The 17,592-nt window shown below is 38.6% G+C and overlaps 1 protein-coding gene across 4 annotated transcripts in view; it reads right to left on the minus strand.

Moving 5' to 3' along the window:
- CTNND2 (catenin delta 2) overlaps positions 1-17,592 on the minus strand; it is a 698,912-nt gene that overhangs the window by 81,983 nt on the left and 599,337 nt on the right. For all 4 annotated transcript variants that reach the window (XM_076330343.1, XM_076330344.1, XM_076330346.1 and 1 more), the window contains one exon: positions 8,819-8,992. In XM_076330343.1, the coding sequence (XP_076186458.1) occupies positions 8,819-8,992 (174 nt within the window). The remainder of the gene's footprint in view (positions 1-8,818; positions 8,993-17,592) is intronic.

The raw sequence follows: 17,592 nt of genomic DNA on the forward strand, positions 1-17,592 counted from the left end.
TAGATTATTAACTATGTTATAAAACCCTCCATATTAAAACCTCAGTAAACAGTTTTCCTTCAAATTTTTTTAGTCAGCTACCAAGGGAAAACACAAGCACTTGTTTTAGGAAACCCAGGTTTAGAACAGACTTCTTGGATTGTAGTATTTTCACCATCCATTCCAAAACAAAAGCCTAAAAGAAACAAACTAAGAAATGGATTTTTGTAACCCTAGGCAGAGCAGAAGACATTGTGGGAGAAACGCTGAAATAACTTAGTATGAAAAAAAGAGAAAATATAAACGTCCTTACTGAATAAATGACACGCAAGCCTTCAGCATTTGTAATGAACCAATTAATTTGATCACAATAGTGAAATATACCACTCTGAAGTTTTCATAGGGGAAAGATCCAGATATAATGTTTTCCAGATGCACATATGCACACACATACATAAAACAATGGGAGAAAGAGAGAAAAGTATGTATGAAACCTCTCCTCTACCCTGCGCATTCCTCCCCCCCCCCCCCAGCTCTCTCTTTCCAAAGAATGCCATCCGCTTTGGGAAAAGTTCACAGACTCCTCAATGTGTGATTTGAGATCATTTCATCTGCGTTTTCGAGTCATGCACCTTAGGCAGAAAGACAGAAACGTCTATTAATTGTTTCTACAGTCTCCAGAGAACTTTCCATGTGGAAAGTGGTAAGAACTGTCTGTGTCTCTTTCCTTAAGCTGCCAATTAGGACAAGTCTCTGCAAGCAATTACGCTGCGCTGTGCAGATTTCAGCAACGCTCAAATTGAGATGCCTCAAAATGGCTCTTTTATTCTCACAGAGGATGGAAAAATTGGTTCGCTCTTGCGTATACTGATGATCCTCTTGTTTGCCTAAAGCCATCGTGAAACGCGCCTACATTTCCACGTTGCAGGTCAATTGCTAATATAAGCTCAATGAATTGTAAAAGAGAGGAGATGAAAAATCATAAAAAAGAAAAGAAACAAAGGGTTCGTTGCCTATCAGTAGGTAAATGAGGCACTCTGTCAATATACTTAATCATCCTGTTATGCCACAAATCAGTGGCAGTGTCAACGATCAAGTAACTGTTCAGTTTGTAAAGAGAAAGGGCTCCTATGGGAACAGCAAACACTTTGGAGGGAACAAGGAGCCAAAAAATAAAATAAAATCATTATTGTTGCATTAGATTGTGGCTAAATTATCAGAGACAAGCACAGGAGCCACAATCTGTGCATGAATACTCTTTACAGATAATTGAATTCGGAGGACATAACTACTATACATCACTTTGAAGGTACCTAGTGCATCTCTATGTCCACTTTCATTAGTAGTTCCCTTTTCATTTTTGTCATAGTAATTAAGTAGAAAAATACAGTAAACTGGAAAATTATTTTTTAGTTTGTCACAGTTATTATTATGAAGCACCCTTTCCAGAGCTGAATGCCTCTAGGGATTAAGATTACATTAGGCTGAAACTCAACAAAAGTGTAATTAATCTAGATAAAACTTATTTTTTCAGAAAAATTGAAAAGCATTTAGGCAGTTAACTCCTTTTAGTGTTTCATATGGTTTTCTTTATTCTCCTATGAAGCACCACCACAGGAGACCAAACTAAAAAATGAAGAAATTTCCAGCACAAAATGAAAAAAACTGACCAAAATAAACCCACAAAAAACCCCCAAGGAATACCAACAATTGTATACACTTGATATTTTGAATGGATTCACTTTCCTGCCATTGACATCAGTGTTATCAGAGTACCTCCAGAATATTTCACCATCGCATACTTCAGTTTTGACTAGAATTTGCGTTGTATTGGTACAGTTCAACACTGTGACCCGAAGACTATTGAGGTATCAAATATTAAAGGGAATTGCTGAGACGTAAACTACAAAATGAAAGCCAAATCAGGGCAGCAAGCATGACAAAGCAAACTAAATTACCAACAGAACCAGGAAGATTAGAGACTCAGAATTTGCTAGGAGAGGCTTAGAAAGGGGCTCTCTGCTAACAGTAATGGAACAATAGACCATGGAAGAGAACTGCATGTTGAATAATCAAAGATCAATGAGTAATCAAAGATCAAGATTCCTCTTTGTCTGATCATACTCAATGTAATACATGCATCAGGAAAAAAAAGAGAGGATATTTACATTTTTACATTCCACTTAGAAAATTACAGATCTACTTTACCCAAATAACTCTACTGGGATCCCTGAGAAGTCACACCACCTGACAGAGAGCAAGGCTCTGAAATCTTGGTTATCTTTTTGCAATTTCTGAAGAGAGCGAGCACTTCCCAGGGACTTTCTGCTCCCTGACTGCAGTGTTTTGTTCTCAGAAATGATCCCATCGGTAAGTTCTCTACATCTCTGTGTTGAGACAAGAGAGAAGTATTAACTGGTTACTGTCCTCTTGCTCCATAACCTTAGTCAAGCTTAAAGAGAAAGGAAAAAATCTGGTGGGTAAAGATATATAGTTAAATAAACAAATTAGAGAAAACTAAAATGGTGTTAACAGAAGACGTTAAATGTTTGAGGAAGGTAATGTTCAGAAGGAACTGCCCTCACACCTCATCATTCTTGGTTATGCAGTACAAGTATGTACTGTGGATTCAAAATAATCTGAGAGCCATTACAATGACTTTTCCAAGCACTGTACCTAATACCATTAAAAAAGAACGGCTTTGAGACAAAAGTGACACATCTCATGGGAAGCAAACTGAGTATAGTAAAGGATTACTTTGAGCATGAATTCACCATGACAGACATGATGTCTGTGATACGGCTGATTGCAGCAGCAGGTCTTGCTTCTTGACTATTGTCCTGTCCTGTCCCTTGAATCTTGTCTTCCTTCCTACAGAGCCAGTACGCTTCCATGTATTAATTGATGCTGCCTCATCTACGGGGGGGATTCCACCCAGGTTAAGAATGCCTGACAGAATAAAGCACTGGTTATTTAAAAAGTTTGCCTTTGCTGATTATGTGATGTGTTATAAGCGGTCTTCTCCATCCTATCACATAAGGATTCATAGTATTAATATCCTGGAGAAAATGAATGTAAGCCTTTTCATCAGTGTAATCCAACAAACTTTCTCCTGGAACAGCCCGATGAAACTCCAAAGAGTTAATATGTAAATAACTAGAGTCAACAGAAAAGTCTGGCAAGGAACCCACAATATGTCCTTGCCTGATATGAGGAAGATTGATAACCTAGATGTCTGCTGCTTTAGACAATAATTACTTATTATCTGCAAGTGTCTGGATGGTACGGAGCTTGAAACTCTTTTCATACTAGTCTTTGAAGTAGCTGCACTGACCTTGTGACTGAATCAGTCCCTTTTATGTTTTCAGTTTCCTTATCTAATAATTTACTTAATGGAGCTCTTGCTCCCATGAGAGTCAGATTTCTCTAGGATGGAATGAAGAAAATAAAAGCAGTTGCTTGCCTAAGGAACAAAGACCGAGATCACATCTAGCTATCTCAAGAGATCAGGCCAATGACCCATAAACCCCATTCACATGGGTACTGTACCTGTTGGGGATCAAAGGCAGGGACATTCAGTTGTCTAACCAAAGAGCCTTATCATTCCCTGCCGAGTATGATCAAACATGGAAGTGAAAGGAAAGGAGGCAGAAAAAGCTAGCCAAGGAATGCTGTGGCCTCACGCGATTGCAAGACTTAAACAGAGCAGCATTTGTCCCTGATGTTAAGGAGTCCAAGGAACTAACAGACACTCAGGAAAATGAAGCTGATCATCCTGTCATTAAAGCAGACGAGGGAAGTTTGTAAAGCCTGAAAAGTAACTTGGACAGAAGACTGGGCACACAGAAGGGACTAACCAAGGCCCAGAGCAGGTGTGCTACCTGTTCTAATGTAAGCCATTATGTTGCCAATAGAAACACAGCAGATCTTGTTTCCTGTTTTTAAAAGATATGTATTACCTGTATAAGTTATGATAGTATTTTAAAACAAAACAGGATCATATGAATGAAGAAATTATTTTTAAGGGTTTGACAAAACTAAGGAAATCCTACTTGTGGTGACAACACTGTGTTTTTAACTGCATGTAATAGAAAAGATAATATTGTAGGACCAGAGGCAGTGGGAACAAACTGAAACACAGGAGGTTTGCAAAACATCAGGAAATGCTTTTTCACTGTGAGGGTGACTGAGCACTGGCACAGCTTTCCCAGAGAGGTTGTGGAGTCTCCATCCTTGGAGACATTCAAAAAACCCGTCTGGACATGGTCCCGGGCAACTGCCTCTAGGTAGTCCTGCTTGAGCAGGTGGTTGGACCAGATGACCTCCAGAGGTCCCTTCCGACCTCAGCCCTTCTGTGATTCTGTGAGTTCACAGCAATAGGTATTGCAGAAATGTCTCTGGCAGGTAAACTGACATCAGCCTAAATTTAGCTGTCAGATACAGACAGACAGACATAGTAATACACAGATATCCCAATATCTCCTTTCTTCCTGAGAGGGAAATTTTGTTCAGAAGGGACATAACCTTGGATTCTTGACATCGTTAACTCTAGGACATTTTGCATATAACTTTTTAAATGCTCAGTAGATGTAATGTATTAATAGCCTACTGACCAAGGTGAAAACTAAAAAGAACTTACCGCTTTTATTCCCACCATCTAAGGAAAAATACTGATGCCAGACTACATATAAAAAGATCTATGGTGATTTCCTTTTACAGGATGAGTCTTGTAATTTTATACCTCATAATTTTTTTAATCCAAGGTACTAAAATAAATAATGATATGAGGTCGCGGAAAGGACTTCAGGTTTGAAGTGTTATAGCGAGAGAAATTTCTTAATAAGCAGGCGAGTGTCTTCAGAATACAGCTGAGTGAGTCAGCAGGCCTCCTAGTTTTATTTGTGCATTTTTGCACAAACTTGGCAAAACCCAAATTAAGTGGCGAAGAAAACTAATAGAGCTCCCAATGAAAGCAGATACCTAATGGGAAGTAAAGAGTCTCCACTGCTTCCAAAGGCACGTCTCAAGCCTTATTTGCTCAGTGAAAACTCTAGCTGGGCTTGATGAGGAGTGTATTTGCCTAGATTTTTATTTCATATTACTAAGCAACTTTAAAATACAAGTTCATATTAAGTACAATTAGAAAAAGTCCCCTTTTGGGAAAAAGTATATCTCGGCGTGGCAGTGAAAGAAAGCAAAACCAAAATCAATGGCCATCCTTTTTATGTGTTGCTCCTTCTGCCTGTAGAAAGTTTAGGATACAGTGAAGTTCCCCTGGTTATGATTTGATAGGAGAAAATACTTTGGGAAGCAATGAGTCCTCTCAAAGAGAAACCCACCCAGCCCCAGGGAGCAGCTGAGTTCTGCAGAAGGGACTAGGCATGTGCACGTACAGCGCTGACAACCTGACCCGTGGGCTGTCAGGTTGCGTGTGTACTTGAAGTGCGTACTGCTAGTGGCCATCAACCCCATCAGGAGGGGGACATGCAGTGACCAGCTGCTAGTATCACAGGCCACTGTGCAAAGCAGTAGCCACCCCTTAAACATATCCTGGCAGCGACGTGGAAAACTTTTATTTGTCAAATCCCCCCCAAAAGCATACATATTTGGACATCTCCATATATATTATTCCAGAAGGGCCATTCATATTATGCACAGATGCATCAGATAAGTGTACGAACAGAAAAGAGAGGTCTGTGAGGATACGCATGTATTTTTCCATGAAAGGAATGAGTTTGCTTCCTTCAGATTCCAATACCAGTGTCCTCCCTATGTAATGACATCTTGGTGCAGAAGAGCGAGATGAACGAACTTCCATATTCACCTGAAACAGCCTCTTCCAAAATGAGTTCCGCTTTGTATATAAGCTGTCAATCTCTTCTTTAGAACCAGAATATAGATCAAAGTCAAGATACGCAAACGTGACCTATACCAGGTTAAATTTTCGCATTGAAAATATCTTTCCTCATACCTCAGATCAGTATCCTGTTTTATTGGTAAACTTTCATTTGGACCCGTTAATGTGTTTGTCACCAATATGCTCCTTTTTTGATTCGTTATAGACTGTCTTGGTTCTAATAATAATTGCACAGACCAAATATTGTATTAGTCATTGTAAAAAAAAAGTTTACTTTGCAGATGGGCAATATATGGCAAGGCTTTGGTCCAAAGTGTTTTGTCTTGACATAGAAAAATTATATGCAAATATATGTATGCCACACTTCTCTCTTTTTTGTTAGTATTTGGCTTTAGAAGGAATGCCTGCAACTGAAACAATGCTAAAAATGTCCTACAGATTAATATTTATTATGTGCATGTGTTGATTTTATGTGTATGTATCAATGAGAAACTATATTCCCTGAAATAATGAAAACCTTCCGCCTCTCTCAGCTATTAATCCTTAAAGCTATAGTACTGCTGCTTTCTTTTTGTGTTTGAAATTTTCGAAAGCAGTCTAGGGGATTTAGACACATATCATCTGTTAATTCTAGTGGCAGACATTTATCTAAATCCCCTACACTATTTTTTATTTTTAAAAAATTCAGGCTTCCTTTTATCTGCTCACTTTCCCTTCATAATGGCATTGGTTAAGCACTGCCTGTGTTAAAAAGTGTTACCTCTTGGTCACCAAAAAGGATTAGACAGCTTTATAGCAGAGGAAGCAAAAGGGTGAAACAGCTAGGAAAGAATTATGCAAGTGTATCAACTGCACTGTATTTTTTCCAGAAGAGACCATATCTTCAGAAGTGTGTGAGCTTGCCAGGTACACTGGCTGCCTCATATATTCTGGGATTCTTCTGGCATTAAAATAATGCTAATTGGAAAAAAACCCCACAACTGCTATTGCTATGAATATTAATAGCAACATTATTTATTTTAATGCAGTTTGCTCTTTTTCTCTCTTTCAGTGCATCATAAAGTTGTTCTTGAAAGATTTCAAGTAAAAAAAAAAATCTTTTCCCATTCTTTATACAATTACAATTTCTTGGAGGAACTACAAAAACGAAAATCTTCCTTAGGAATAGCTTCTTCTTTAAGAGTTTTCTATCTTTCATTTCAGCCATTTTATATCCAGAAGACTGCAGCAGTGGAAGAGAGAGGTCAAAAGGTGGAAACATCAATGCTTACGTAATCCCCAAAGAGGATTATTCCCCTCACAAAAATGGCTAGCATGACGTGAAATTAAGGATATTCATTCTGTGTCTGCACATCACTTGTAATGGAATTGGTAAATCTTTAGAAAAATAGAGCAACACGAGAACAACTGAGCTTTTCCCATGGTATCAGCACGGATAATATTAAAGTTCAAATCAGTTTTTCTAACCCAGCACTCGCCAAAGAGCTCTGCGAAGCCTTCCTTCCTCTCACCACCATACACTTCTGCCAACTAAAGGATGACAGCTACAGATTTATTAGAAATGGGAGAAGGGGCACCGCTTGGATTTTAGCACTCCTGTTAGTCCTGGCAAAGGTGCATGCATTGCTTTCTCATTTGGACCAGGGCTACACCCATTCCCAGATGAAAAAAACCACATTTATCCTGTTTCTGTGCCAGGATTACACAATCTGATGTGGTCTACAATATGAGAATAATAAAAGTATAATGGTTTTCAACCACAGTGTCTATGTAGCACTTCCTAGGACAGAAATCACTGGACAGGTACTTTTGTTACTCATTTCATATGCCAACGAATGCAATAGTCAAAGGCATTTTATGAGTTTGGTGGTGCTCAAAAAAAAAATCACATGCCTCTGAAGATCTACTAAATGTGCCAACTCAACTTCCAATAAAACTTTAGGGGAAAAAAAAGTAACTTAGCCTCAGGGCTAACATTTCAAAATGAATGCCTCATTAAATTGGTATTTACATATCACATACGAATGCCCAAATGCTTAAAAACCAAACAGGATACCTTCTGAGACCTAACTTTGATAACTGCATTTCCCCATACATGCATGTTTTCATAGTGAATATGAAAAATTCCCACTGAGAGTTAACTTAAAATCAAGGCATTATCTTTATATAACAGGACTAGATAGTTAGTACTTTCATCCACTCAAACCACTTTACCATCAGGAAAGCGATGAAGGAATTGCCCTGAAAAGTAAGCCAGGCTCAACTGTTATCTTGAATTTTATTGATTTGTTCTAAGTTCAGAAATATTTTCAAAACCTAATAAATGAGTTTTTAAATTTTTTCTTAATTCCCTACAAATAATACAAGAGAGAAAAATGGATCTTTTGATTATAATTGAAAAGTAGGATGAGCTGGAATAGAGCGCCTTGATCGAGCATTTCCTTGCTCATTGTACATATTTAATCATATTGTCGACGCATTTTAATAATGTCTTATTTTTTAAAAAAGTAGATGGTAAGATCACTTGTGTTAGTGTCACATCATTTATATCTTGCTCTGCTCTTGCCTGGTTTCTCTTAAGAGACAGAATGTCAACCAGTTTCTGCAATGACAAAACAATATGGTTTCATTTGATTGTCACTGGTGATATTTTTGGCTCATTTTTCATGGCTCTGTCACCCCAGATTCATGAAGACGCTGCTTCTCCTCATTTGGATACTGGTTTTCAGTGGCAGTTTTTCATACTGACTCGACCAATGTGATTTTCACTGCTGTATGCCGACTCGTCCTATGATACAACTACCTGTATCAATTCAGAGGACTTGAAATACTATCTTGAATTTGACTACAGATAGTTCTGTGAAAACGGAGGGTTATTCCACTACCAGGAGCATTCAGATACATTTATATCACCAACTTGCTGTCATCTGTAGGGGGTTTTCCGAATTGAGAAAGAAATACATACCAGGTTAATATTCCTACCTTCCAACTCCCAGCAGCCAAGTTCTGCAGTGCCCCTGCTGCCCCCTCCAGCGTGTCTGGATTTGAGCACTCAGAAAGAAGTGTGAGGTAGGGTTTGACTATTGAAGGGTGCCACAGCATCTGGATTCCTTTGGGTGGTTCTGCACAGTCTGGGAGAGGTCCTACGCCATCCCACTGTTGGAAAGTAGAAATCAGATTGTCAGCAAGGAACAGTAAAATACTTGACAATTGCCTCAGTGGAAGCTGTAACATCTATGTCTGCGTGTGTGAAGGCTGCCCGCAAGCAGCCATTCTCAATTTTAGCATACTATGTGATTCTTCATAAACCAAATTTCCTACTCAACACTCCTTACAGAGGAGCTATAGCATTGGCAGAAATCACAGTGTTTTAGCTAGCTGACATAACAAAAACATTTTTCACTGCATTTATTTTTTTGGGTGGGAACAGAAGCCCAGTGAATGTGAACGTATCTTAAGAGGAAAATCTAGAACTTGCATATGAAGAGAATTTCCTTTTTCACGTCCTGCTCGGCTCTTTGCTTTCTCTCTCTTCTCATGAGAGGAAAAAACACCACCATGAAACACTAATGTGGAAAGCTAAATCATGCAAGGCCATGAGCTGTCCATCCCCTGAAAGGCCCAAATGTGACAGGTCGTCTCTAACTGCTCAACAACTTCTGGCTTCTCACCGTGCAAGTTCTGGAGGCGTTCAGCCATACAGCCAGCCAGACGTACCATCTGAGACTCCGATGTAGTAGCTAGAACCACCTCTCACAAAACAGACTCTTCCTCTCATCACATACAGAGTTTTGCCATGAAAATAACCCTAGTCTGATATCCAAAATGGGAAATATTAACACCTGGACAACAAGCAGGTTATTGCACGAAACCCACTCCTACCAGAAAGAGAAACTTTATTCCAGGAGAACAGTGATTCACCTCTCCAGTGGAATGCACAATACTTGCACCTAAGCATAAAACACTTTAAAAAGAAGGTAATTCAAGGACTTTTTTTGCTTTTTTTAAACGAAAGTAAGATGTGGAATGCACTTTTAATGATATTTTAAATGTGATTTTTATCTATGCATGTAATATATATTTTTCTTTGCTTTGAACAGATAAAGGGATTTAGAAAAGTCATAGCCTTAATACCAGTGTTAAAAACAAGCCCCAACTTTTTAATACAATCTCTTTTCTAACGCCTCTGACGTGTACAGATTGCACAATACGACACAAAGTAAACCTTTTAATGCCATGGGTTAGAGCTTACTGTGATCATGTAGATAGAAAATGTGCATCATAATATTAAACATGTACTAGACATACAAAGATAGCACAGGGCAAGTTAACTCCTCATTTAGATCTGGAACAGTTAATTTTCCTAGTTGTTTTTCAAACAACACACTGATACTTGCACTGGGAGAAGACCTAGATTCGCTCATTTCCAGGAAGTATCAATCATAATTTTATTTAAGCTAACTTCAAAAATCTATATATAATTTAAGGGACAATCAATCAAGTCTTATCTAATAACAACTAACATAGCTTAATTTTAACAAGGTTTTGCTAGACTACTACCATCGAGAATCCAGGACGCTATTTTTTCTAAATTAAAGCAGAAAAAACACCAAAATGGAAAGCTAGCGGGACCATTTAATACACACGAGCAGTTACTCAAAACCAGAAAGCTGCTCAGATCTGAAACTCACCGCACTGGACAAAAGTTACCATAGTTTAAAAGAACTGGCACAGCAATACCCAGTGGTGGTTGAGAAACTACAGGAAAATTGTCTTCTGGAGAAACAATCCCTTCCAATGACACTATTACAGGGCTGTGCCTTTCAATTTTTTTAATACATTTCTGCCTTTAAACCAATAGGTTGATTTCACCGTATGTGACTCGGTTCTCCTTTTTTCTCCATATAAATCACCATCCTTGCCAGAAATGACTTCTCATCAGCTCATAAAAAATACATAAAAACCTGCTTCTTATTTTAACTCTTGGAATTCAATCATCTGCGCTGTCAGAATTTTTTGGAAAACAAATGAGAAACATGTCTTACAGATCAAATCTGACCTCACACCAGATTTGGGCTTTGTACCTTAGTAAGTCCACTAATGAACAACTTGTGATATCCAAGGGCACAAATTCAGGTCTTCATCCATCTCATTCCAATTTGCAGGAATTATGGACACATTATGCAACTGAACAGTGTTTGCACAGGGCACTTATATGTACTTTGTCCCTGAAATATTTATAACTTATCGAATGTATCAGATCTACCCAATACATATTTTGTGCACATGTGGGGATATAACTTTTTTTTTTAAACTCAGGTATTTATAATTCCAAAGACTGCTGAAAATCAGTGAAAACCAGCTGATATAAATAGAGCTGTATATATGTTCATGCTGTGCTGGTACTTCTAAAGCACTAGAAATGACACTTGCAGATAAATTAATATTTAATGTGGTTTTGCCATTCTGCCCAGTAATGAGAAAACATTTTAAAAAAACCCGTGAGACAAATTACTGCATTTTCCTGCCCTTCTTGCTACTCACTTTTAGCACATGATTGTATTAATTTATCACCAACTGCAGGGGAAGCCATTTTTCCACAAGACACTGTGATGCCTCAGGGTCCTTGTAATAGATGGAAGTCTTTGGTGTCGCACCCACATGTGTGGTGAAGGTGCAGTAAATCCAGTGACATTGGATAATGTCCTGCACTATTCTTCAGACGTGGTGTGTGTGCCCAGAGCAGCTGAGCGGCATGCACAGGGAGGGTGTCACTGCCAGCCACGCATAAGATACATGCTGTGCCTCTTCAAGGTCATGCGATAAAGGGTGACAGAAAAGATGCTCCTGTAGCCACTTTCTGGGAAGCAGAGGGCACAAGCAACCATGACCTGCCACACACTCCCTGTCTCCATGTTTCAGCTCCTCTCTGCTCCTGCATGTGTGATCTCAGCTAACCCTTCACTGAAGGGCTTAATGGCTTCTGGCATCTTCCACCTAACTGAGACCAGTGCCTGCAGCTGTACAGCCCAACCGTTGCAGGGCATGTAGGACTGATACAGGTCAGAAAAGTAGCTATTGCAAAGGAGATTTTCCTGATCTTCACCCATTTACTTTGTATTTCATAAATATAAACATCAATTGCCTGAGCAAAAAAAAAATGTTTTCCCCAAAATGATATTACAGTCCATTCTCTCAAGTGGTGCCTAAGGCATGGCAGAAGTTGCTTTGTAGTTCACATTGCTCAATATTAATGAACTGAGGCAGCGTGCTGAACAACTCTACCCAGTGAATTACTGGAACAGTCACTGTATTGTTGCAGACCATCAGGAATGATCAGTAAGGTCTATTTGAGATAGGCTGTGGATGTATTAGGAGCCTTTGAAAAAGAGGACGACTGCATGCAATTATTCTTCCTAACTCATGCTAAGGAGGAAAAAAAAAAAGTCATAAACAAATATTCCTTCCAGGCTTCCCTCCTTCAGCTGAAATTACCCACATATATTGTGGTTGAAGCTGACAAACTGTTTGTTACGTGGGTGAGATACAAATCTCTCATTTCCTGAAACTGGTGCAAAGAAAGAATGAAAGTCAAGAATAATAAAAAGCCGAATATAAAGATCTTTAAGAACAACAGACTTTTGAGAGTAAGAGTACTCTAATAAAGCTTCCAAAGTTTTCACATTACTAAGAAACTTTGAGAGGAGAAAAAGGTCACTCATCGAGATGCTCCCCCATACCACACAACAGATTATCTACCACCTTCTTTCTCATTTTAATGAAAACAAATGCATGTTTATAGTGTAATTGTACTGAATACCAGAGAAGGCTTCAAATCAGTAAGAGAAGTGCACTCTCCATATTTTGATTTTTGTACTAACAACCTCAAGTTGGTGGCATTTGTTATTAAGGAGTATCACATGATGATAGGTTTTCCTATGATAACAAAACAACAGTGTTTTATTTTCATTTATTAAATATGAGTCTTTTCTTTTCCCCCAGTCTGTGCAAAATATGACTACAAAAAGAAAATCTAGGAAAACAACTCAAACAAAAGCCAGCAATGACTAAAACCATCTTGATCTCTCTCCAACAATCCTAGACATGAGATAGTCTGATAATGCTGTAGCTATGCTCTTCGTAGCAGCAGTGACAAAATTTGTATCAGCAATTAAACAGTGCTCACCAAAAGCATTTTTGAAATGCCAAAGACTTTTAAACAAACAGGCTCCCTAAGAGGACAACAATTTCTCACCCTGCATATCTGTGAGGGTGAGAGGAGTGAATATGACAAATACAAATTATATTTAATAACCCTGTAGTTTTGACTTTGAAAACAACTTGGTCATACATGATACTGAGAGATTCCCAGGGTATACGAGATGTGTAGGCAAGCAAAAATTTTGAAATGGTTGCTAAGAAGCTCTGTAAGGAGCTGCTCAAGATAGTTGATTTCTTGCCAATCAACACTTGGCATAACCACCTTGTGCAAGACAAGGAAGCAAGAAGTGGAAATAATATCCTTCCTGAGCAGAACATACCAGCAACACAGCCTTTCATCTCTAATCTCAGTGTAGATTATTAGCTAAACCCAGGAGCCGCCACCATTTCTCTGTTTCTGTGCTTATTAATTTGGTAAGGCTCAGTAGAGTATTGAAATACATCTGGTAAAACAGTCGTCTCACCACATGAAAAGGCATATCTGACAGCTTTATTTTTTATTCTTTTTGCAGGATTATTGCCTTAAACCTGCTATTTCACCTGGATAGAAGAATTTACAGCCCATTTAGCAAGCATGCTAAAGAGGTGTACCAGTCAATTCATAATGATACATAACTTGAAATGTTGCTGTTATACCTTAAGGCTCCTGACAGAAGGCAAAAGAGAAGGTCAGGCTCATTTCAAAAGTGTCACTTCCAATAAAAAAAAAAATCAGATTTTGGGCTAGATTCTGCGTTGACAAGAATGATCACAGATGGGGAACTCTAGAGGAGCATGAAGCCAAGAAGTCAGCCTGTTTCTTCTTAGTGAAGAAAGGAAAAGAAATGAAATAGTGCCGCATGTGTATATAATGGGCTGCATAACAAGAAATAAAATAAGGATTAATGACAACTCCCTGGCTCTTTTATTGAAATTGGACCATACATCTTATTTTCCCTAACTGCTTTTTGTCATAATCCTCATTTCTCATACAGCTCAAAGAATAAACCTGTTGGCAGCAGTGAGCATACCAACAGCAGCAACACAATTTTCAGTGGTGGAAAAATTAGTTTCCATCTGAAGAGTGACATAGTACAATGCAGAGAGGTCAATGTCTACAATGTTCTAGTTAGAGATGAAGGCCTCTACAGCTGGAGAGCTTTGTGGGGTGAGGGCTTAGTAACAGCTGATCACAGGTAAGCAGCAGAGAGACTATAACAAGCAACGGCAAGGAACTACAGTCCTTGGGGTCTGAGACAGAAATAAAGTCAGGTGAGTCTCACTTATTTTTCCTGAAGCTTTTATAGAAGTTTTGCTTTCTGTTTTTCCATAGATAATACCAATGCTATACCTGGCTTTTATCACAGGTCTTTAGAAGGTTTGGGTCTCTTCCGGCATTAAACTTGTGTGACAAAGCATATGCCTCAGGAACCTGTCTGAACTCTGGTAAACCACCGAAGAGAGGAAGGATTGTGGGCTCTTTTAACACCACCCACCTTTATTCTGAAATGAGGAGAACACTTGTTCCTGTGATCCTAAGGGAACTCCTTAAGTAAAGTCATTTGAAAGGTGACATTAGACTTAACTATGAACTGAACAAAGAAACATCTCTTACTTGATCTCAAGATGTAGGGAAGCTGCCATTGGTATAGACAACTGATGTCATTGATGAAAAATATATCCCAATTTGCTCTTGAAAGGCCTTTCAAAGAAAATCACATTTTATATTACCACTCAGTTCTGTTCTTCTCCTCAAGTAACTTATGTATGACTACAACTGAAATACAACCTAGAGAAATAGGGATAATTGTTTTCTAAATCATGAAACAAAGAAATTAACTTCTATTTTCTTTACAGAGAAAACTGATGAGAAAGTGACTTTAATGTTACAGAAGGTTTCTCCTGTTTTATGGTTTAAGAAACAAACTCCCTAGCTGTGTATGGGATTTTTTTTTTTTAAGTATAAAAAAACCCCTGCGACTTCATCCACATCCGCTGCCTAAAATGATACATCTGGTATTATTGCCCAATTGTAGTAGTTTTGCTACTAGTAGTTTTTAGATAAGTTGAATACTTTCATTCAAAAATTAAAGACCACCCCATAAATGCCCATAACGGTCACTTCAGAAGGAGTTCAAGAAAATACACACTTGAAAAACTAAGTGAAGGCCTGAAGAAGTATACTATAAAAGGAAAATTTCACAATTGCATTCACTAAAATCTGAACACTTTTTTCCCCACACTGTTTTGTAAACCTTTTATCTTCTGAGAAAGACCGAGACAATCAATTTTATTATACAAGAACCCCATGCATCGCCAAAAAAGAACGATACTTATACCCTCAACACATATTTTCTGGGGACATAAAATGTAGCAGGCTGCAGAACTGGAAACTACTCCCCTGTACTGAGGTGTCACAACTCTTAGAGACGCGTCTGTGCCCTGTGCTTCGCCTGACAGGAAAGACAAAACTCTCAAGTATTAAAAGAATCACACAGGTAAATGACTGGAGTTTTAATACTGGGCTGAATTCCACTTTGTGTATCTGTAAGTGACAATAATAAGGAGCCGCAAGAAAGATTTGCTTTTACATTTGTGAAGAACTTTTCCGACAGGTAACTAGGTTTGTATTGTCTAGAATGAACGATCTATTAAAAGTAGCCTCAAGCTCAATGCCGCCTCTTCACGGGGCATCTGGGTAACTGACTACTTTTGTATCTTTCTCGTCTCCCATTTCTTTGAGGTTTCCTTCCACAGGTTCCAAATCCGTGGTGGTGTGCAGTGCTTTCAGTGTTTCGGATGTTGTAAGTTATTGCATCCTATGAAGATTCCATAGGTATGCCTTGCTTATTTACATGTAAAACACTGTCCATCATGAGCGTGATCTTCAGAACTATATTATAAGATATCTCAGAGCATAAAAGCTTCCCTGTTGAGGCACTTAAAGGAATGAGTGCTCTAAAAATAGCATCCCAAGGAGAGCACGAGATCTGTTCTGAGGGACAGAACAAGCAGCAGGTAACAGCTTAAGCACTGCAATCGAAAAGAGATTATGAAAGGCATTGCCTGAAAAAATTTAGAAGTCTTGCAGAAAAATGATGAGATTACTGTAAAAGAATACGTACACGTGCAATACACAGGGCAGCAGACAGCACACAGGGAGACAATGTATGGTGAAAGGACACGTGAAAACTTTCTCCTGAAAGCTGCAGAAAGTGTTGATGAGCTTATTTTAGATGGTGTGAATTCTGACTAACCTGAGGAACACAAGATGATCCTGTTCTTGCCTGGAAAAAACCCACCCCAACAAAACACCCAAGAATACTGATTTTTCTTGATGCACACAGAAACAGTAAACAGCATATTCCTGACTGTGACACAGTCCAGAAGAGCATCACCTGGGTTTCCAGTTATTCCTACTTTTCAGTCGTAATGAACGTACCGGGGTCCTGAAAAACCGCAAGACAGTAACAGAGCCAAAGAAGCAGAAAGAACTTTTTTTTTTTTTTTAACATAATTGGACTGGGTGGTTTCCAGAAAGAAAGCCAACTGAATATCGTTGTGCGCTCATTTTTGCAAAATAAATGGACAAAAAAATTACCTTTACCCTTACCCCAGTTTGAGTTGGGGGTCAAGCTCTATGCTATTAATATAAAGGCACAGTTACATGAAAAACATTCTTCTGTTTTTCTTTTCCATTTATGAGAGTAACTTGGGAGAGCTGTTTCGGGCATGGTGATCTTGCTGATAGACCTCAGTCACATTTGTTTTTATAACATATTTTAAAAATGTTTGGTATGGTCAACAACAGTCAAGGATCACGGGGTGAGAATAACGCACTCTGCAGAAGGCTCACATGGCTCCCTTAAACACCTGAACTAAATAATGGTATATGGCAAGATGGGGTAGGCTGTCCAGATTTAAAGGAAATGAGATGGAAAAAGAAAAAAACATTGGAAAAATATTTCTAATGTTTGTAAGGCAAAGTGGTCCTGTGCACCACAAAATTAGTTCTGGAAAGAGTAAATTTATTTACTTGCCACAGAACAGCCTAGTGAACATAAACCTGGAAATATGTGCATAGTTTTACTTTTCTTTGGATTTAAAAGCTTATATTAAACCCTTCCATTAGACAAACACAAGCAGATCTGAAGAGACCTTTACCATGCTGCATGCTGATAATGAACGCTCAGAGAAACAGACAAAAGCAGGCAGAAGCACCTATATTGTAAAGGAAATCAGCCAGAAGAGATTAGTTCTTTGGCCTGGAGGAGGAGAAAGATCTTCTACAGGGAACCTTTAAAGTACAGAGAAGTCTGACAGGAACAATGAAACAGTCAGTGGTACAGAGTTGAAAGTATAAACCTGAGATCCAGAAGTCACAGAAGGAATATAAAAGGAAGAGTTAAAAAAGACTTTAAACACGGTGTGTGTGTGTGTGCACATGCGTGTGTTGGTAACCAGAGCATCAAAAGAGAAAGGCGAGTTGCAGTATGACCCATTCATATCCAGACATGCTATTTTCGTTGCTGCACTTTGAGTAACTGCAAGCGTAG

The sequence above is a fragment of the Aptenodytes patagonicus genome, chromosome 2 (genome assembly GCF_965638725.1).
Source record: "Aptenodytes patagonicus chromosome 2, bAptPat1.pri.cur, whole genome shotgun sequence".
NCBI classification, from domain to species: Eukaryota; Metazoa; Chordata; class Aves; order Sphenisciformes; family Spheniscidae; genus Aptenodytes; species Aptenodytes patagonicus.